The 20,742-nt window shown below is 35.1% G+C and overlaps 1 protein-coding gene across 4 annotated transcripts in view; it reads left to right on the forward strand.

Annotated features, from left to right (window-relative positions):
- Positions 1-19,782, forward strand: part of LOC127847003 (epsin-1-like) — a 36,895-nt gene extending 17,113 nt beyond the window's left edge. Inside the window, exons 4-10 of one of the 4 annotated variants that reach the window (XM_052378481.1) lie at positions 1,573-1,772; positions 3,178-3,189; positions 6,509-6,653; positions 7,058-7,189; positions 8,889-9,140; positions 13,454-13,609; positions 15,424-19,782. In XM_052378481.1, coding sequence (XP_052234441.1) covers positions 1,573-1,772; positions 3,178-3,189; positions 6,509-6,653; positions 7,058-7,189; positions 8,889-9,140; positions 13,454-13,609; positions 15,424-15,626 — 1,100 coding nt within the window. In that variant the 3' untranslated portion in view covers positions 15,627-19,782. The remainder of the gene's footprint in view (positions 1-1,572; positions 1,773-3,177; positions 3,190-6,508; positions 6,654-7,057; positions 7,190-8,888; positions 9,141-13,453; positions 13,610-15,423) is intronic. The other 3 variants (XM_052378483.1, XM_052378484.1, XM_052378482.1) reach the window with 3 other exon arrangements.
- Positions 19,783-20,742: the final 960 nt, after the last annotated feature.

The following is a 20,742-nucleotide window of genomic DNA, read 5'->3' on the forward strand; positions in this document are numbered from 1 at the left end:
AGTTGAGTTTACTTTTGCCGGTACCCGTTAAATACCTTACTTGCGTAGCAGTAAAATTGCACAATATTTTTAATGTTTAGTTGTTAAACAATGTATTATTATGATTAAAATGCCTAATATATATATATATATATATATATATATATATATATATATATATATATATATATTTCCTGTTAATCCATTTCCGACAAATGTCTTTATTTTTTAAATTTTCAATTATTTTATTGAAGCAACTGTTCAGTATTTTAGCTTTAAAATTTGGCTTAAATGACTGCACAATATGCCAAGAGATGACATGGAAGTATTGTAACTGGTGTTTAATGATCAGACACTCGTCTGCCACATGTGGTTTATTCAGGGACCCAAGTTTAGGTCCCTGGGTTTTACTTTATGACACCATGTTTTCTTTTTAATTGTCTGGACAGTATCTGATCATAACGAGATAATCGGTTTCGATGAATAGAGGTGCAATTAAACACCGGGATATAAAAGCTGCAACTAAGAGTGTCAAAATTAGTGTGAACAATTAAATAAAACAATTGTAGCGGATCCGTGGTCTAGTGGTAACACACTGGCTTCACAATCCAGAGATCGCTTGTTCAATCCCCCGCTGCACCTAACCTACTGACTCACTCTGGAACAGGGTGTCTCCTGTATCTTGCACTATCCCCCGTAACCAACTAACACGTCTTTCTTGGAGCAATGGCCATATGGGAGACAATCCAGGTGCACTTGATAGAAACAACAACAAATAAAACAAATATCATTAGTCAAGGGAATTTATTTAATGTGTAACAAGGTAAGTTGTTTCAGACGTAAAGGTTCAAATTAGTTACCCTATATTGTTGCGTACAGAAATTAAACCTATTTGTTGTTTGTTTTCATCCTTATTTGTTTTCGTTCATTAAATTTAATTTATTATAAAAGAATTTCAATTTCTGAGATTTTTTTAAAACTAAAAATGGTCGTGAAGAAGTGCCAAGTAGAGAGATTTTTGTGGTAACCACATATCGAGCTCTTAGAATGTGTTCATCTCCCGAGGTCGTTGTGAGTAAAAACGAATAATAACAAAAATATAACCTTTCCAAAGATGCATTCCCTTGCATGGTAATGTTTTATATAGACATAATTAGTAAAATTATATTTGATATGTGCATGATTATCATTAAAAACGATGATTTTGTCAACCTTCTCTATATGCGCTTTTATATGAATTCCACCTCTTTTTGCCAACCAGTGGGCGGAGTCTAAACTTTGCAGGTGCGCGTGACGTCACTCGTCAACTGGTCTATACATGTAATGGCTTAGCCAGCGTGATTCACTGAATATGTACAGTCTGATGAAGTGTGAAATTCGTTCTGGTCCTTTGATTTTTGACAAAATTATGGACACTTTTGGTACAAATATAGCTGCTGTGTGGCTTTAAAGCAAAATAGGGGGCATTGTGTTTCACAAACACAGGTCTTGTTTAATAGTGGAAATACCAATAATCTGATAAAATATTGATAGATATAATCATACAGTTTTCACTCCGCCCTCAAAATACGTATTGCTTGAATCTTGCCACAGACTCACCTGTACGAAGACGGCGTCACTCCAATGAGCTCGAGTCTGTGCGGCCAGCTTCTATCGGGGAGGAGGAGTTACAGCTGCAGCTTGCACTCGCCATGAGTCGGGAAGAGCACGAGGAACAGCTGCGGAAACAGAAGTCTGATGACATCAAGCTTCAGATGGCGCTAGATGAGAGTAGAAAACAACAGGAGAACGAGGTACGGCCGCTTTGAGCATATGTAAAGCACCGGGTAAGAGGTAGGGCAGTGGTTTAAGAATATTTAAATCACTGCGTAAAAGGAGGAAAAACAGGGTTAGAGGGGAAGCATGTTTTAGCATATGTAAAACACAGGGTAAGAGGTAGGGCTGGTTTTAGGATATGTTGAACACTGGGTTAGAGGTAAAGCTGGTTTGAGAATATGTGAAACACTGGTGAGAGGTAAGGCTGGTTTGAGGATATGTTAAACACCTGTTAGAGGTAAAGCTGGTTTGAGGATATGTAAAACACTGGGTTAGAGGTAAAGCTGGCTTGAGAATATGTGAAACACGCGTTAGAGGTAAGGCTGGTTTGATGATATGTGAAACAGTCGTTAGAGGTAAAGCTGGTTTGAGGATATGTAAAACACTCTGTTAGAGGTAAGACTGGTTTGAGGATTTGTAAAACACTGGGTTAGAGGTCAGGCTGGTTTCAGGATATGTTAAACAAACACTGGTTTAGAGGAACCTATTTCAGGTTATAGGTATGGCCAGATTTAGGGTATGTTAAACACTTGGATGAAAGGAAGAACTGGTTTGAGTATAATGTGAAAATTTGTTCATGATCACTCCATAAGAAGGGTTAAATTTTATTTAATTATCACATTCTTATGAAGAAAATAGCAAAATACAATCAACAGAAAAAATAGCCAACGGTGTTTGTGTTTCATAGCCAAAGGTACAATTTTTCGGTGTATTAGGTTTACCATTTAAGGTTTAGTTGAGCCTGTACCAACTGACATTGAAATGTGCATGTCAATCAACAAATAAGTCATATACATGCAGAGGAACGTGAGTTGATCATTCCCAGAATCCACTCTTTCAGAAAATATGTGTACATGTTGCATTCAATCTAAATTTTAAACATACCGTAGTTGTGGCCTGCTTCAAATAAGAACAGTGCCAGATGGGATCACTTTGTATTATAAAAAGTTTTGCATGCTCAATGGGAATAGCAATCTCTTGATTGGATGTCAAATTGAGGCATAGCCCTTACTCAAACTGCATGATGTCAGGGGCACAGTGCATTTTAGTTTGTACTTTCTAAAGTTTGCTGAGGATTGCAGTTTTTAAATTCTTTGTCAATATTGGTCAAAATTACTTTAAATTTTTTTTTTTTTATTCATCTTGGAGTGAAGTGAAAAAATGTGTATGTGTTAATGCAACGAAGTCAAATGTCCTGGCATTTATAATGTAAGGTCTTGATTTTGACTTGAAGAATATCAACATGTGTGACTTATACTACCTCAACAGTGGAAAGAATAATTTCTCATCCATATTTAAAAGGAAATGTATTGACTCAGGACTAAGTATGTATTGTATGTTTAGTTCCATTATTTATTGGTTTGTTTGCCTTTGTTTTCACAGGATCGGGCTAGAGTAAGCACAGCAGTTCTGCTTCAAGTATTTTTTACAAACATTTTGTGTAGTCATGTTCCCCCCTCCCCCACCTTTTTCTGAACATCTCACAATGATTTGAAGATGCTCAACATTTATTATGTTGAGGAATTAAAAACTTAAGGCATAAATAATTCAGGGCTTACTCTGCCATTCGCCAAATTAACCAATGGCTACAAATTGACCATTTTGGCGTATGTTTGCGTTCATGCAATTCTTGAACACATTTATCGTCATAAATGGTCAGACTATATATATTTTTTAATGTATGTAGTAATTATGTAGGATAATCAGATGTATATGTAGATTTGAAAAGCAGAATGTATACAGTTATCAATACTGTAGGGTTTATATGCATGTATTGGCGAATGACAACACAACCCTTGCAATTATTTATGAACGCTCAGAACTTATAACGCAAATCTGTTTATGATGCTGTCTTGAGACTTGGACCCCGTCCTCCACGTTATATTAGTGTTACAGTGTATAATTAAAATGTATTCATACAGTCATACTGCAGCTGTGAAATATCCTTTAAAAAAGCATTTTTTTCTCCCTATTCAATGGTACTGTTGTCAGTAAAAGTGGGAGAGTTTTTAACCAAATTGGATATTTTATAAATTAATAAACAAACAAACACACATTTTTTAATGAATGCAAATATATTTGATTTTTTACTTTTTTAAGGAATGTAAAACATAAGTCGAATATTACTGGAATCTGTTACGGTTTTTATGTGTGGAATATGTGTAGATTACTGATAAAGGGATTCGGAAGGTCTGTTATAACTTATACGTGTATAAAGTTCATATAGTATATACAAATTCGCACATTCGTTTGGGACTAGGGGCAAGAGAAAAGCATTATATTAGGTTGTAGTATGGACCCAAATAATTTTTATATCCTGTAAAAAAATTGTGTTTGGATTTCTATGTTATGCAAATATGTAGGCTTTTTGTTAGCTGCAGCTTCTGTTCAGCACTTAGAAGATGTCCAACTAATAGTTAAATATGCACTTGCATGATGCTTTTCATATTTTTAACCAGGTTTTTAACCAGGTTTTCCGAAGGAAAAAACTGGTTATTAGATTGGCGAATGCGGGCGGGCTGGCTGGCTGGCTGGCTGGCGGGCTGGCGGAACAAGCTTGTCCGGGCCATAACTTTGTCGTTCATTGTGAGATTTTAAAATCATTGGCACATTTGTTAACCATCATTAGAGGGTGTGTCGCGCGAAAAAATTACGTCAATATCTCCAAGGTCAAGGTCACACTTTGAGTTCAAAGGTAAAAAATAGCCATAAATGAGCTTGTCTGGGCTATAACTATGTCATTCATTATGAGATTTTCAAATCATTTGGCACATTTGTTCACCATCATGGGACAGTGTGTCGCACGAAAGAATCACGTCCATATCTCCAATGTCAAGGTCGCCACGACTAAAAATAGATTTATTTTAAAACAAACTTACAAAGGGGGTTAATTTTGTTTGTTCATTTCAGAAGTTCAGTTTGAGTTGTCTCCCTTTATCAGATTTTTTTTCACAATGAAAACCTGGTTTTGTGACAATTTTGTCCCTTGTTCTGTCTTAGAATCTCTGAAATTATTTTGTATTGCTTATCGCAATATTTCCTTCGGCTCAATGTCAGTAATTACTATAAGTTTACCACCACCAAGCTTTTGAACACCCTCTTTTATAGCTCATATAGCATTATATTTTGTAATTATATTTTGTTGAACACAACCATTTCCCCCTAATTGTTTATGACTTTCAATTTTAGACAGTTTCATTTTTAAACAAAAATATTCTTCCTAACTGTGTTGATTCATCAACACATTGCACAAATGTGTGTGAACAATCAAATGATGGCCATAAAAAACCTGGAAGATGATTAGATTGTAATACATGTACGAGTGATTTCATTGGTCCAAAGCATGATCACTGTCAACTGGGTCATGCAAGTTGTGTATCGTGTTATTTCTTAAAAGTTGACCCAGCATTTGTACATATATTGCAAGACATATACATTTCCAGAAAGGAAATTCATTTCTGCATTGGATAAGACCGAGATCGTGAAAATCGCTGCACAATTGATGAAGATATGGCTGTTCAAAGCGATGCACCCCGTTTTGGGCTGATTTTGAGTTGCATACCCTTGTTATATATATATTTGATAGTGAATTTTTTTTTTCAGAAAAGTTAATTTTTCGTTATAATATGATTATTTATCATTCAAAATGATGTTTTCGCTAATTAATATCATAGCCACACGCTTACCACCTGTGTTCATAACTACACAACTTGTGTAACTTTTCCTCTGATACCTAGTAATACACATGATTGGACCCTGTCTACACCTGTGTTGTGTGTCCAAAGTACAGCTTAAACAACCATGTGTATGTCTTTTGTATTTAAGGATCCCAGTTTGTGACTAAGTAAATGTTATGTATAATATTTTCAGTATTCAGTGTTTTTTCCCTCAGTATTTTTTGACATAATATGATAGAGAATAGTTTTCCAGTATCGTCAGTATGGTGTTCTGATTTGTACATTGTTTGAAGTAAAAACAAGAAAATAATTGTCTCATTATTCCCATGCTGAAGTGGGTGACAATATCATACACAGTGAAAAAATACTTATGAGAAAATTGTTTTTCTCAGAAATGGGGTCAGCAAGCCACACCAAGGTTAATTACACACTTGGTTTATGCATCTGGATGTTGATGTAATTATTCTTAGAATTGTGAAAGCAAAATGGAATACATCTGTTAACATTTATAAATATTTTATTAACTTTGTAACAGTTTGATGGAGAAAAGTAAAATTTACAAATGGCTGTCACATAAAACTTTACTTCACTTAGAAATTATTTGTGTCAGTGTCTACTGCCCTTCCTTGTTCTAGATTGTTCCTGTGCTTCCTGTTACGAGCATGAAAGCTTAGAGAATTTTCAATTTGACTTAATATATCATCAGAAATGTGTTAATACACATCCTTTAAAACTTATATTAAAGAATACTTTAAGTAATTCATACAATATTGTACTTCTAGTAAACTTTTCTCCGTAGTTTCAAAAACCAGTCGAGGAAATTATAAGATTTATAATTCCATATAATAAAGACATGAATGAAGACATTTGAGAACAAATTTGATTGAAAATTACCCTATATATATACTTGCCATACAAATATCACAGCCATTTACTAAATTTCATCAAATGAATTTTCAATTTCAATATTTTTAAATAAAAAGTTCTTAAGCATCTTAAGATGTGAATGTTTTCAATTTGACCTCTCCTGGCTTTAGGGTCATCAGACACTAGCGGGCATGGCTGGACAAGCCGCAAAGAGTGACCCCTGGGGAATGCCTTCTAGTAAAGCTGCTGACCCGTGGGGGACACCGTCCAGCAAGGCCAGTGAACCTTGGGGCACTGCTATTCCAGCACCACCAGGTATGTTGGGGGTATTCTTTTGCCTAGTTGTATGAAATAATTATAATGCCAAACTTAACCAACCAGCATGTATATCATGTTATCTCATCTTATGTATCATTCAATAAATACAGAAAAATTAATCGCTTAAAGACAGGTTTTCTTCCTTTTTATTGCAGGTGTCCATTCCCTTACAATATGTCAATCCCATTGAAAAAATAATGCAGTTTTTCCCCAAAGACCTTATTCTAAGAATCATTCCTGTACTATTAATAATTTACACAAAGATGCCAATTTCACACCAAATGATACAATACCAAAATTTGTATGAAAGCTTAATGCATAATCCCATCTCTATCACAAAAATCCTTCTTCCTGTATTACAGCTCAAGTTGCACTGTTTCATGTCCCATGTAATTTTGTAGGCTCACATCACAGAGCCCCACAATCTGCAGTGGTGAGTGACCCCTGGTCATCGCCTGGCAACCAGGCCTCTATTCAGCCCCCTGCTGACCCATGGTCCTCTCCACCTGCTGCTGCCTCCCCACAACATATCGGTAGGCTTCTAGAGTAGCACATGTAGTCTGGAGAGATCTAGAGTAAATGCACAGTAGGATGCTCTATCCTCCCCCTTTTTGTTAACACCCTGCTGCCCACTGTGTTCCATCCTACCTTCTAACCCTCTGGGCTTATTGTTCCCTACCAGTGGTTTGCGCTCTGTCTGTCAGTCTGTCTGTCACACTTTTCTGGATCCTGCGATAACTTTTTTTTAAATCATGACACTTGAAACATGGATAGGTTACGCACATCATTTCATTTTGTTCCTACGTCAAGAATTCTGGTTGCTATGGCAACAATTATATTTATAAAAAATAATACTGACAATGGTGGAATTTCACCAGTAGGGGACCATATTGCTTGGCAATCTCTTGTTAAAACATGATTTGCAGCTCAACTAAGCATGATGTGCTCATTATGAGCTATTTTGATGACCTAGTGTCTGGCTTGGTGCATCATGTGGTGTCAAGATGTGCTCATTGTGAGCTATTTTGATGACCTAGTGTCTGGCTTGGTGCATCATGTGGTGTCAACGTTATGATAGTTATTGCACTAGAGGACACATTTTTCATCCAAGCTTGACAAAACTTGCTCAGAAGGTTTATCCTTAAAAGATGAAGGCAAAGTTCCAATCTGGGTCAATGTGACAAAACAACTAGGTTACCAACACTTACAAAAACCTTGTTATCACTGTATAAGTCACATTTATTACCACATTTTCAATATTGATTTAACATGGTCAGATTGTTTATCTTGGCAATCCTAGGCTATTTTTAATCTTGCTCATATGCATCCAAAAACTAGGTCACTAGGACAAGTCTAAGAAAAATGATGTTGTTATGTAAATAGCAACATTTATGACTCAATCTTGATTCAATTCGGTCAGAATGTTTTTCTTAGACAATATCAAGGAAGAGTTCAAATCGGCATCATACTCGTGCAAAAATTAGAAGGTCAAATCTAAAAAACTCTTATCAATGAAGGCAACATTAAAATCAATCATGATGAAACTTTGTTTATATGGAAAATACTTAGATCAAGTTGGAATCTGGGTAACATGTAAGGTCACAAGGTCAAAGTTTGACAATTGGTTTTCCTCAATATCAGGTGAGCACTTGACTACCATCATGGCTCTCTGGTTTTATGTCTTCTGATAATAATTAGAATTTATTGGGGAACATATTGATGGGCAAATGAAAAGAATATGCTCCAATTACAATGAAGTAGCATATTACTATTGAATTATTTGAAATTAGCAAAAGATAAGAATATGTAAAAAGATGCGCATATTTTGTACCTGCCGCTTTTTAACAGCAACACGAAGCAGCATCATGAAACAACTGTGATCCTTAGTAATTGAATTCACTTTCTCAATCCCATGTTTATGCCTAATTGACTGTTTTTGCCCATTGTTTATTTGGAATTATCATGAGAAAAAGTTTCCCCAATCACCATTTGACTGTCAGATGCTGATCTCTGTCATGCCAAAATATACTCAGATATGCTGTTATTTTTGGTTGAGAAAGAAACGCTTTACTTTAACTCTCTTTTACACTTCTACGTGCCTTGGGTCTTCTAGGGAATTTCAATAGGTCTTACAGCTAGTTGATCCATTTAAACTTTGTCAGTTTAATTTTTAATTAAACGAATTTTAAAAGAAAAACACTGTTTTAGTAATGTTTGTGTTTTATCCAACAGGTGCCTCCATGTCCCATGACCCCTGGTCAAGTCCCGCCCCAAGCTCCTGGGGAGGTGCAGGCTCGGCCCAGCCAGTGACTGGGTCCCTATTTGACTCCTCCTTCAACACTCACTCATCTAACGGGACATCCCACGCCACTGGCAACAACATAGACGAGGCTTTTGACGTCCTGGGAACACGAATGTCACCTCCAAAGACATCCAGTGGCGGCGGAACGGGTCAGGGTTTAGACATATTTGATCCATTTGCAGGTACCTTGCCATGCCGACTAAAGTATTACGCAATACTTTGCAGCATGGAGTTATGTGTGTGATGGTCATAGAATCTTGGCCAGTCTTGTGTGTGTGTTTCTCTATAGTGCCTAGACCTTGCATATCATTTCTGGCTTTTGAAGTACATAACTCAGTTCTCCACTTGTTCTTTTTATCGCCCCTTTGAAGAAGGCAGCATATAGCAGTCCATCCAGATGTCTGTCGGAAAACTCCTGTCACAGCCATAATTTACCAATATATTGATTTTAAATTAAGTATGATATCATCCTTATTGAAAATCACTAGAGGTGACATGTAGCTTATAACATCCTATCTCTGTATCTCAAAATAATTTAAGGTTACACTTAGAGGTCAAAGATCAAATATTACCATTAAACAGCGTAACAATTCCTGTCACGATCATAACACTGCCATTCATAAATGGATGTCTAAAACAACTTTGCACAAATGTAATGTATTGGTCAATCCGTATTGACCAACGGATTGACTGATGAGAGCGCATATTTTATGAGCAAAACCACTCATAGGCATGCATTACCTATAGTTAAATCATGCAGAGGACTCGTGACGTATATGTGATTGCCACAGAAATCTTGGCCAGTTAATTAGAAGAATGATGAGGGCAACCGGCTGTACTCCTCGTGGAAATTGTGCATTTCATGCCTTATACTGTCAAAACATTTTTTACGACTTGTAAAGCGTTTTGACTAATGAGAGTTGAATTCATTACGCAGCTTTTAATATTTTTGTTGAAATCTCTGATGAGCATAAATGAATTTGTCATCTGAAACCCACTCCAGAATGTTCATGTTAACGCAATTGTAATCCAAAACACCCCTCGAATGTAAATGTCAATGTGAAGTTGACAAATTCTAGCGCTTATTCATATCCTGTTGATTCTTTGTTTCAATAGAAAGGGCGCAAAAATTATGCATCATGTACAACGTTGTGTCATTTGCATGGAAAGCGTGGGTATATTGATAGTTGTGTAAACTCACACACATCATGTCAGGGGATTTACAAATGTTTAGTGGGAGTATTTTATCAAATAGCCATGTTTGCCCAAATTTATTTTATACTTGCGATAAAAAATGTGTTTATGAAATTCTTGAGCACTTTTATAGTCAATTTTAACCAGAGTTTGCTTTTAAAATAAGAATATACAGGTAATGAAAAGAAACTGGAAAAAAATTAAGTATGCACTAATAGAGTCGGATTGATACGGATGTATTGGGGAATCATTTGAGTTAGGATTATACTATCTATATGGAAAAGGTTTTAAACAATAAACAATTTATAAATATATCTTTATCAATAACTTTACAGTTGTTGTTCTTGAGTGTCATAGCGCACCAAATGACGTAATTGGCCTCAAAAAATGTATTTAAAAAGTATGAAGGGGACAGTCTGTTCACCCCATCGGCCCCGGGGTGTCAGAAACTCCTGCGGAAAGCACTGCATTCATATTTCAGTTATAACTTTGTCACATGAACATTGATTTTTTAAATAAATCAATTTTTAACATGTGAAAAGGTGTTGTGCATTAAAAAACTGGGGCGATACACTTACAGGTAAAACACAATCATGGTACAAAATGAGCTTGGTTAATCATGTCATCGCCATAGCATTGAAATATATAGTTTGACTATAATTTATTTGTTTACATTAGTTGTTTTTTTACAAACATTGAAGGTAGTTGCACCTGTGTCCTTTGGCATCATGCTGTGGTGTTTATGGTCATGTTCACGTTTTTACTCAGCTGTATGTTCCTTAACCAATTTTTAGTACTCATACGTAAGTTCTGAAGTTTGTGTTTTTGTTCCCAGTTGTGTTCATTTTATGTTGATAGTGCTTGTTTTTTTATAAAATGAGTGAACACAAATTTCTTTGTCATGTTTCTGAAGTTGTATTGTCTTTTTGAGTTTGATCCAAATATTTTGAGCCATCAAAGGACATGAACATACAGAATGCTTTACAAAAAGTATATTTATTTTGAATTTTGCAATATTAAAATAAGTATTATTTAACTTAAGTATATTATTTTATATTGATGAAGCAGTTTAATTAAGTTATGATATAATATTTAAATATTTAATACAAAATTGTGTTAACAAAACAGATGTCAATTTTCTATATTTGTCTTATTTAAGGAAACCACAAACACATAGCAAGAAAGTATTACCTTTTTAAGCTCTACTATTATATATGAAATATATATAGTTGAGCTATCCTACTCACCCCGGTGTCGGCGTTTCTGTTAGCGTTAGCGTGCAAATGTTAAAAGTTTTCGTACTTCCCCAATTATTTTCATTGCCCCTTGACATATTGCTTTCATATTTTGCATACTTGTTTACCAACATGACCCCAACCTATAAACAAGAGCAGACAACTCTATCAAGCATTTTTAGCTCGACTATTACATATGAAATATATATAGTGGAGCTATCCTACTCACCCTCGCGTTGGCGTGTCCGTTAGCGTGCAAATGTTAAAGTTTTCGTACCACCCCAATTATTTTCATTGTCCCTTGACATATTGCTTTCATATTTTGCATACTTGTTTACCAACATGATCCCAACCTATAAACAAGAACAGACAACTCTATCAAGCATTAAGTCATAATTATAGCCCCTTTCCCACTTAGAATATGCAGCAAATGTTAAAGTTTTCGTACCACCACATTTATTTTCATTGTCCCTTGGCATATTGCTTTCATATTTTGCATACTTGTTAACCAACATCACCCCAACCTATAAACAAGAGCAGAAAACTATCAAGCATTTTGTCATAATTAATGCCCCTTTTATACTTAGAATATGCATATTATTGATAAATCTATGTTAAAGTTTGCGTACTACCCCAAATATATCCTATATCCTTTGACCTATTGCTTTTATATGTTGCATACTTGTTTACCAACTTGACCCCAACCTATAAACAAGAGCAGACCACTATATCAAGCATTTTTACATAATTATGGACCCTTTTACACTTAGATAATTGAACATTTTGCTTAAATTGCCATAACTTATCCTTTTTTTTTAAATATCGTCTAATAAATGACCACACACCCACATTATACCTCCTATCCCCCCCCCCCCCCCCCCCCAAAAAAAAAATTATTTTTATTTTTATCTTTTCCTTTTTTTATTTTTGAAAGATCGTCTAATAAATTATCGAATATGAACAATTTCCCCATGTTGGCTTTCGTTATACTGTCAAGGACTCGAATAGTCGAGCGCGCTGTCCTCTGACAGCTCTTGTTATACTGTATATTTATTTTTATGCCCCCCTTCGAAGAAGAGGGGGTATATTGCTTTGCTCATGTCGGTCGGTCGGTCCGTCCACCAGGTGGTTGTCAGGCGATAACTCAAGAACGCTTGGGACTAGGATCATGAAACTTCATAGGTACATTGATCATGACTCGCAGATGACCGATATTGATTTTGAGGTCACTAGGTCAAAGGTCAAGGTCAGGGTGACCAGAAATAGTAAAATGGTTTTTGAATGATAACTCAAGAACGCATATGCCTAGGATCATGAAACTTCATGGGTAGATTGATCATGACTTGCAGATGACCCCTATTGATTTTGAGGTCACTGGGTCAAAGGTCAAGGTCACGGTGACCCGAAATAGTAAAATGGTTTCCGGATGATAACTCAAGAACGCATACGCCTAGGATCATGAAACTTCATGGGTAGATTGATCATGACTCGCAGGTGACCCCTATTGATTTTGAGGTCACTAGGTCAAAGGTCAAGGTCGCGGTGACCCGAAATAGTAAAATCGTTTTCGGATGATAACTCAAGAACGCATACGCCTAGGATCATGAAACTTCATAGGTAGATTGATCATGACTTGCAGTTTACCCATATTGATTTTGAGGTCACAAGGTCAAAGGTCAAGGTCACGGTGACCCGAAATAGTAAAATGATTTTCGGATGATAACTCAAGAACGCATTTGCCTAGGATCATGACACTTCATAGGTACATTGATCGTGACCCGCAGATGACCCCTATTGATTTTCAGGTCACTAGGTCAAAGGTCAAGGTCACAGTGACAAAAATCGTATTCACACAATGGCTGCCACTACAACGGACAGCCCATATGGGGGGCATGCATGTTTTACAAACAGCCCTTGTTCTATTTATTATAGTACAACCAGTAAATAAATATTATACTTACTACTTACCCTTGGTCCTCATTTTTGTGTAAGGCTTTGAACAATTTTTTATTTAATTAAACCATGTCTGTTCCCCCACCTTAATGTGAATTATTCATGTGTTCCAGCCAAGATTAAGGTAGACCCATGGGACATGTCTGCACTGGAGAGTTCCATGAATGAGCAACCAAAACGTAACAAAACTCCGCAGGAATTTTTGGGCGCAAACTCTGGCCTCGTAAACCTTGATGAGCTAGTGAGACCGGACAATAAAAGTAAAAAAGGTGAGATTGCAATACTCTCACTTCCACTTTTTTCAGTTTAATATTTTATTATCTTACCTGAGCACAAAGTGTTTATGGAGAGCTATTGTGGTAGGTCCCCTCCTGTGTCCAGTATCATGCATTTTCTGTCAACAATTTGTTATAAACCCCATCTCAAGAACCTTTAAGCAGATTTTCATGAGACTTGACTGGAATGATCCTTGGCCAATCCTTTTTTAAATTGTTCCTGTCTGCTGCATAAGAAGGTCTGGAGAACAAAAACATGGATTTAACAAATGAAACTTCAAAAACCGTCTTATTGGAAACCTAAGGCATCAGAGGATTAATATTTGGTAGGTAACATCATCTAGTGGTCCTGTCCTGATTCTTCAAACCTTGCCCTGGGGTAAAAACTTCTGGTGCCCCAGTGGGCCACATGATTTGTATAGACTAGTCTATATTATAAATATCTTTAAAAAATCTCTAAACTATAAAATCGCATGGAACAGGGGTTTAATATTTGGCCTTTAACATGGTGTTGTGGGCCTTTAAAAATCATGCCACTGGGTACAAAACTGGCCACGCCCAAAGGGTCATCTGACTTACATAGGATTGTATAGTAAGTAACTTTAATAATCTTCTTCTCTGAAATCATATAGATTAGGGATCGGTGTGAAACATAATATAGTGGTCCTTCACAGCCTGTTGGATGTATGTCCAGGATGTTAAAACTGGCAAAGCCCCCTGGTTAACCTGATTCATGCATACTTATGTAGTAAATATTAATTTTTTATCTCCTGCCATAGGCGGAGGGATATTATTTTGCCGTTGTCCGTCCGTCTTTCTGTCTGTCTTTCCGTCCGAAGCCATATCTTGGAAAAGCTTTTGCGGATTTCATGAAAACTTTGTATGAGTACTATATATATGAATACGAGGATGATGCACACCAAATGGCGTTGTACACCATCTGTTAATAACGGAGTTATGGCCCTTTGTATCTTGAAAAATTGCTTTTATGAGTCTCAAATATAACACTTTTGTGTCCAGAAGCATAATGGCGGGGATATCAATTCAATGAATTTGCTTGTTTAAATCTAAAACTGCAAGTTCCAGAACTTTGATAAACCCCACTTTAGAACAACCTCAATTTACAGACTACCCTGCACATGCAGTCTCTTACAATGACCTTATCTTGCTGAATTATAATAATGGGACATGCTGAATTTACATAAACATGCACGCTTTATAACATGATATTGTGAGGAATAGCCCGCAGTTGCAAATGAGTTCATTTTTTCCTTTTTAATTTCTACATATCATCATAGATGCTCCTTATAAAAGTACAGAAAGAGAATATTTGAAAATAGAGGCATACAATAACCCTGAAGTGGTATTATTAGCGGGATTTTATCACATGCCATACCCTGTTTCCCATGTAATATAACCATTACGAATATTTTTATCTTACACATGTGTAATATACTTTTAAGCGTTTTCATTGGCTTAGTTTTCGTTCTATTAACCAATCGCCTTTTGTCATTTTGCAGAAATGACTGCAACGTCAAATGGCGTCATGAAATGTAAATGACATTCGGGATTTATCATTACGTTTGCGTAAATATTTATTTAATTTGCTCATTTAAAAGCATGTAATAAAAAAGATCTGACTCCTTTTCATTTCATACCATATTTATTAAACTCGTCCAGGATATTCGTTAGTAAGCTCGCCAAAGGCTCGCTTACTAACAAAATTCCTGAACTCGTTGAATAAAATATGGTATGATAAGACAACTCTTGCCAGATCCTATATATAGTGTTATATTTTCCTCTTTCAGCCAACAACCCCTTTGCGTCACCGCAGTCTACAAACCCGTTTGAGCAGGTGGCACCCCAGCGTGTCCCAATGAGCCAGCTGCAGGCAAACACTTACAATACAGGCTTTACCCAGCCCTCAGCTGCAGGGCTTCTACCCGCACCCTTGGTCCCTCTCTCCATGCAACAGACTTCCCAGCCACACGGATATAACCCTTTCTTGTGAAACTGGCTGGTTTTATTAATCTTCTTTATCTATCCCCGTTGCCATTAGATCAACTTGAACATCCGTTTTATTAAACATAATTTGTAATTGAACTTGCTGACCACATGGCTTTATAAATAGTTTTGTTCATAATGATTATATTACCGGTACTAACATAATAATTTAATGATTGTGGACACGGTGGCTGTTATCAAATTCTCCTTTTGTTGGACAAAAATATTTAGTATAAACAAAGTGAAGCATGAACAAAAATGATAACATATAGAGGGATAGAAATAAACATTTTGGTATTCGATGCCAACTCGCGTTATTTCAATTCTTCTTGTCCCGAGACATGAGTGTCCAGCTCTGAATTCTATTTCTCTATCTTAAGGCATATATGTATGAAAGATCAAAGAAATTATTGGTCTTTACCAGTGAATGTCAGATTTACTGAGTCCTTCACTTGAAAATGCATAGTGTACAAAGTACAGTTTGCAGCTATAAACACCATAAAATAAAAGCCATCTTCTTTATTGCAGATCTATATGTTTACATTCTACATTCATTATTCAATTATTTTGTGGTATCAAAACACTACATATTATTGATTCCTTGACCATAACAACTCAATTTAAGAAAAATTTATCTACTATTCTGTGCTGCATTAAAGAACATAGTTTCAAGGCAGTGTTTACTCAAGCAATGTGTTGTATACATTTAGATATGTCTTCTGAAGTGTTTCTTTCAGCTGTCATTTCTTTTGTGCTAAACATACAGTCATGTTTATTATCACTGTAAATGCATTATTTAATACACAAACTGTCACATCATCCCTTCTCAAGTCATACCTGTTTCTTCACATAGTTTTTGAAGCACTTTGACAACTGATGTATTCCTTTGTACTTAAGTGGCAGATCTTCAGGCTATGGTAGTTGCCAAAGGATTCAGTTTTATAAATATTGTTGATTATTCTCAATTGTCAATTGAAGAGTAAAACAAATTTAAATTTGCTTTAAAAGCATTATGTATTTGGCATAAGCAAAGCAAAAAGTAACTTTTTCTACAGGCTGGCTTGAATCGTATTATAACAAATCTTCAAAAGATGAATTTTATTATCACTTTAGTCATTAATGAAATTTAATGGTTTTAATGTTTTTATGCCCCAGTAGGGTGGCATATAGCAGTTGAACTGTCTGTTAGTCTGTGCGTTGTCCGAAAACTTTAACATTTGCCGTAACTTTTGCAATATTGAAGATAGCTACTTGATATTTGGCATGCATGCGTATCTCATGGAGCTGCACATTTTGAGTGGCCAAAGGTCAAGGTCATCCTTCAATGTCAAAGGTTAAAAAAATCCAAGGGAAAGTAACAAGCTTTAAAGGGAGATAACTTATATTTATCATTTGGCAGGTACAGATCATTTTCACAAGGGAAGTAATATTTTTGAAAGGGATATATCCAAAAAAATAATCAAAGCGGCTCAGTAGGGGGCATTGTGTTCCTGACAAACACATCTCTTGTTAATAACTAAGATTTGTATAAATGTATAACAGCCCTAACTCATTTGATGCTTGTATAATATTTGTCACTTATTTAAACAGTTTCATTTCCTTTTTTGTGTACTTAGTTCTCTTATTTGTTTGTTTTTTGGCAGTTGTTAACTAAGATCAAATTAATGTCTACTGAATAAAGCAACAGATAAAATAATATTTAAAATAAAGATATATGTGTGTTGATAAAAAACTTATGTGATAGCTCTGTTATTTTCGTATTTATACATATGCATTTTTGTGTAAAAGCAAGTGTGAAGTGACACTTAAAACTTTTAAGTGCCCATCTGTTGAATTTTTATTGATTTGAATGACATTTATATATTTTGGCACATTTTGTATTGGCAACAGATTTGTAATGTAAATACCTGGACATATTTATTGACCATTATAGTTACTCTTTCCCAATTAGTCCAGAAGCTTTTAAGCACCTTTTCAAAGAAGGGGACCTTTAGCAGTTGCGCTGCAGTCTGTTTGTGATTGCAAAGTTTCCTATCTCAGCCGAAAAATTTCCATATATTGATGGATTATGAAACTATTTGAAACCATGTAAAATGAGGCTTTTGACACCTGTCTCATACCTCAAAGGTCAATGGCACACTAAGTTGGTCAAATGGCAATTTGGCAGTAAAACAGCTTCAACATTCTATTTGAATGAAAATAATGTAAAACAAATATAAACCATCATGAGATGATGTGTGGCATTTAACAACTGTCTCCATACGTAGATAGTCAATATCAGCTTGAAATTACTGTCTCAGCCATAACTTTGTCATTCATTAATGGATTTTATAACAACTTTGCCCAAATGCAATCCATTTTAAGACAATGTTTTGAGTGTAACACTTGTTTTTCTACTACAAAGGTCAAGGTCACACTTAAGAGTTACAATGTCATATTGGCTGTAAAACGGGATGTTCAGACTGTAACGTGTTCATAGATAATGCTATTTTTTGAAAAAAGTCTTCCCACCTCAGAGGTCTTGGTCATACTAAAAGACAAGTTTGGTCATAAAAGTGCGTGTGGGGCAGTAATAATTATTGTCACTTGTCATGCAACTTAAAACAACTTACCCCAAATGACCACATGAGAAGACATAGTGTCTTAATACCTAATGGTTAAAGTCACACATAATTGTCAAAAATGAAAATTGGCCATTTACATAATCAGAGTTTTAAGACTTAAGTGGAATTTAGGGGCTAAAGTGCCCTAGCAACACTGGTCTTGTCTTAATTGTCCCCTACCGGTTTCACCGGAGGGGACTTATGGTTTGCGCTCTGTCAGTCAGTCAGTCCCACTTTTCTGGATCCTGTGATAACTTTAAAAGTTCTTAATATTTTTTCATGAAACTTGAAACATGGATGGATGGCAATATGGACATTATGCACGTCATTTCATTTTGTTCCTACGTCAAAAATTCTGGTTGCTATGGCAACAAATAGACTAGAATTACTGCTGAAAATGGTGGTTTTTTGGATCCTGCGATAACTTTAAAGTTCTTTATATTTTTTCATGAAACTTGAAACATGGATGGATGGCAATATGGACATGATGTACGTCATTTCATTTTGTTCCTACGTCAAAAATTCTGGTTGCTATGGCAACAACAAAAATTCTGACAGTTTTGGAATTTCTGACAATGGTGGAGCCGGTAGGGGACTATATTGCTTGGCTTGTTTTATTTTATTTTTTTTTTAATTTTCAAGCAAAATATATTATTTAAATATTATAAAACATAAGCATAATAAAGTTCTTTAGATTTTTACTTGGTGATAAGTAGATCTGAAATTTATGAACAATAGATGTTGATTGTTAATACAAATAATTAATAATAAATAACTTTAATATTATTTTTATGTACACTTCATTTAAACAAAATATTCTTTATTTAAATTTCAGAGGTTGTCCTTATCAATAAAAAATGTATAGTTCTGCTATACATGAATAATTTTATTTATAACTCTTGACAAAAGGAGCACACTTAAATTCATACTTATATTTATACATGTATTGTGATGCTATTATTAAAATTATTGATTATTTTTGTGTATGAGTCATTATTATCGCTTTGATTGTTGACATGTGTGCATTTTTCTGCTGACTTGTATATCATTTTGAATATTTAAAAAAACAAAAACACTGGCAATATATATATTTATTTATTTAAAGAGCAAAATATTTTTCATGAAAGAATACAAACACCTTTGATTACATTTTGTGTGTGTAAATATCCATATAGGTAATGCAAATATAGGTGTGATATTAATAAGCAAGGTCTGTTTAATATTATAATGGAGGAGTTGAACAATTTTTAGCTTCTTTAAGCCTAAAGCTAAGAATGTAGTAAGAATGAATCAGAGTGCATATTATACAGGGTTTATAGTCTAATGGCTTTCATAATAGTTATCAGTGACAGTACCATTGCATCACTTTGTCATAATTTGCATACATATATATAATGCCCACAGTAAAGTATGTCCCGTCTCAATGTCTTGTAAATTGTTGCTATTGAACTCTGTTTGTTTTAAAAGATCTGTCTTCATGTATATGCCGGTAATTTGGAAAGTAGATTGTACCTTCAGATTTGTATCAAAAGAATACTTAAATAAACATGTAAACTATGAGTCTGTTTACTGCAACTTTATCTGTTTAAAAAACTCCTCAATTATTCTGGGGTCTTTGTCAGTCAGTTAACAACTTAACTTCTGCTCATACAGCTTTTGTAAGATCTTCCCTGTTTCTTTTCTTGTTAAAAATCAATTATTGACTGAAACATTCCTATCTGAGTTGAGGGTACTGTATGCACCTGTTAAAGTGGTCTTTGAATGCTTCATTTAATATCAGTAGTCTTGAAGAAAAACAGCTGGGTTCCACCTTTGTTGCATATGAATTTAATATATTTTATTCATGTTAAAGCTGAACATATAAAAACTTGTAAAAGAATGCTAAGCATATATATAAGTATTGTGAAATTTGTGAAACACTATTGGGTGTTAGGGTATTTATTGAAATTATAATCCAGAACTTATATAAACCATCATAACATAATTAATGGATTTTCAAGAAAACTGATTCTCAATAAAAATATATATGTCCCAGTACTCCTGCCTCAACAGATTTGTAGAATCACGAAAATCAAGGCAAATTTCAAGATTGAATTTAGAATTTTAGCTGCAATTTCAAGCTCTATTTCTTACTCAATTATATCATTGTTTATGTGGTCTTTGCTGTCGGGTAGGGCTGGAGTATCTATATGATATTTAACTCCGTAAGCCCAGTATGGTGACTTGCAACCTAGCTCTCGTTCGCCATAAAAAGGATTGGCAACATCTTCCTTGGGAGACGATGTCCCCAGTTTGGATTAAAACGGTTATTAATATGCCTGTGATACCACATGTATGCATATGTGTAAATATTATCAACATCAAACAGATGCTTGAGGTCAGGTGTAATTTCAAAACCCTCTGTTACATTTGTTTTCTCACGTTGATGCCCGCTTGAATCCTATAAACATGATTTTATGATCTCGCACAGTACAGTTGAAAACGAGTGATCTATGAAAGTTTCAGTTTTAATTACAGCTT

This window comes from Dreissena polymorpha, chromosome 10 (assembly GCF_020536995.1).
Source record: "Dreissena polymorpha isolate Duluth1 chromosome 10, UMN_Dpol_1.0, whole genome shotgun sequence".
NCBI classification, from domain to species: domain Eukaryota; kingdom Metazoa; phylum Mollusca; class Bivalvia; order Myida; family Dreissenidae; genus Dreissena; species Dreissena polymorpha.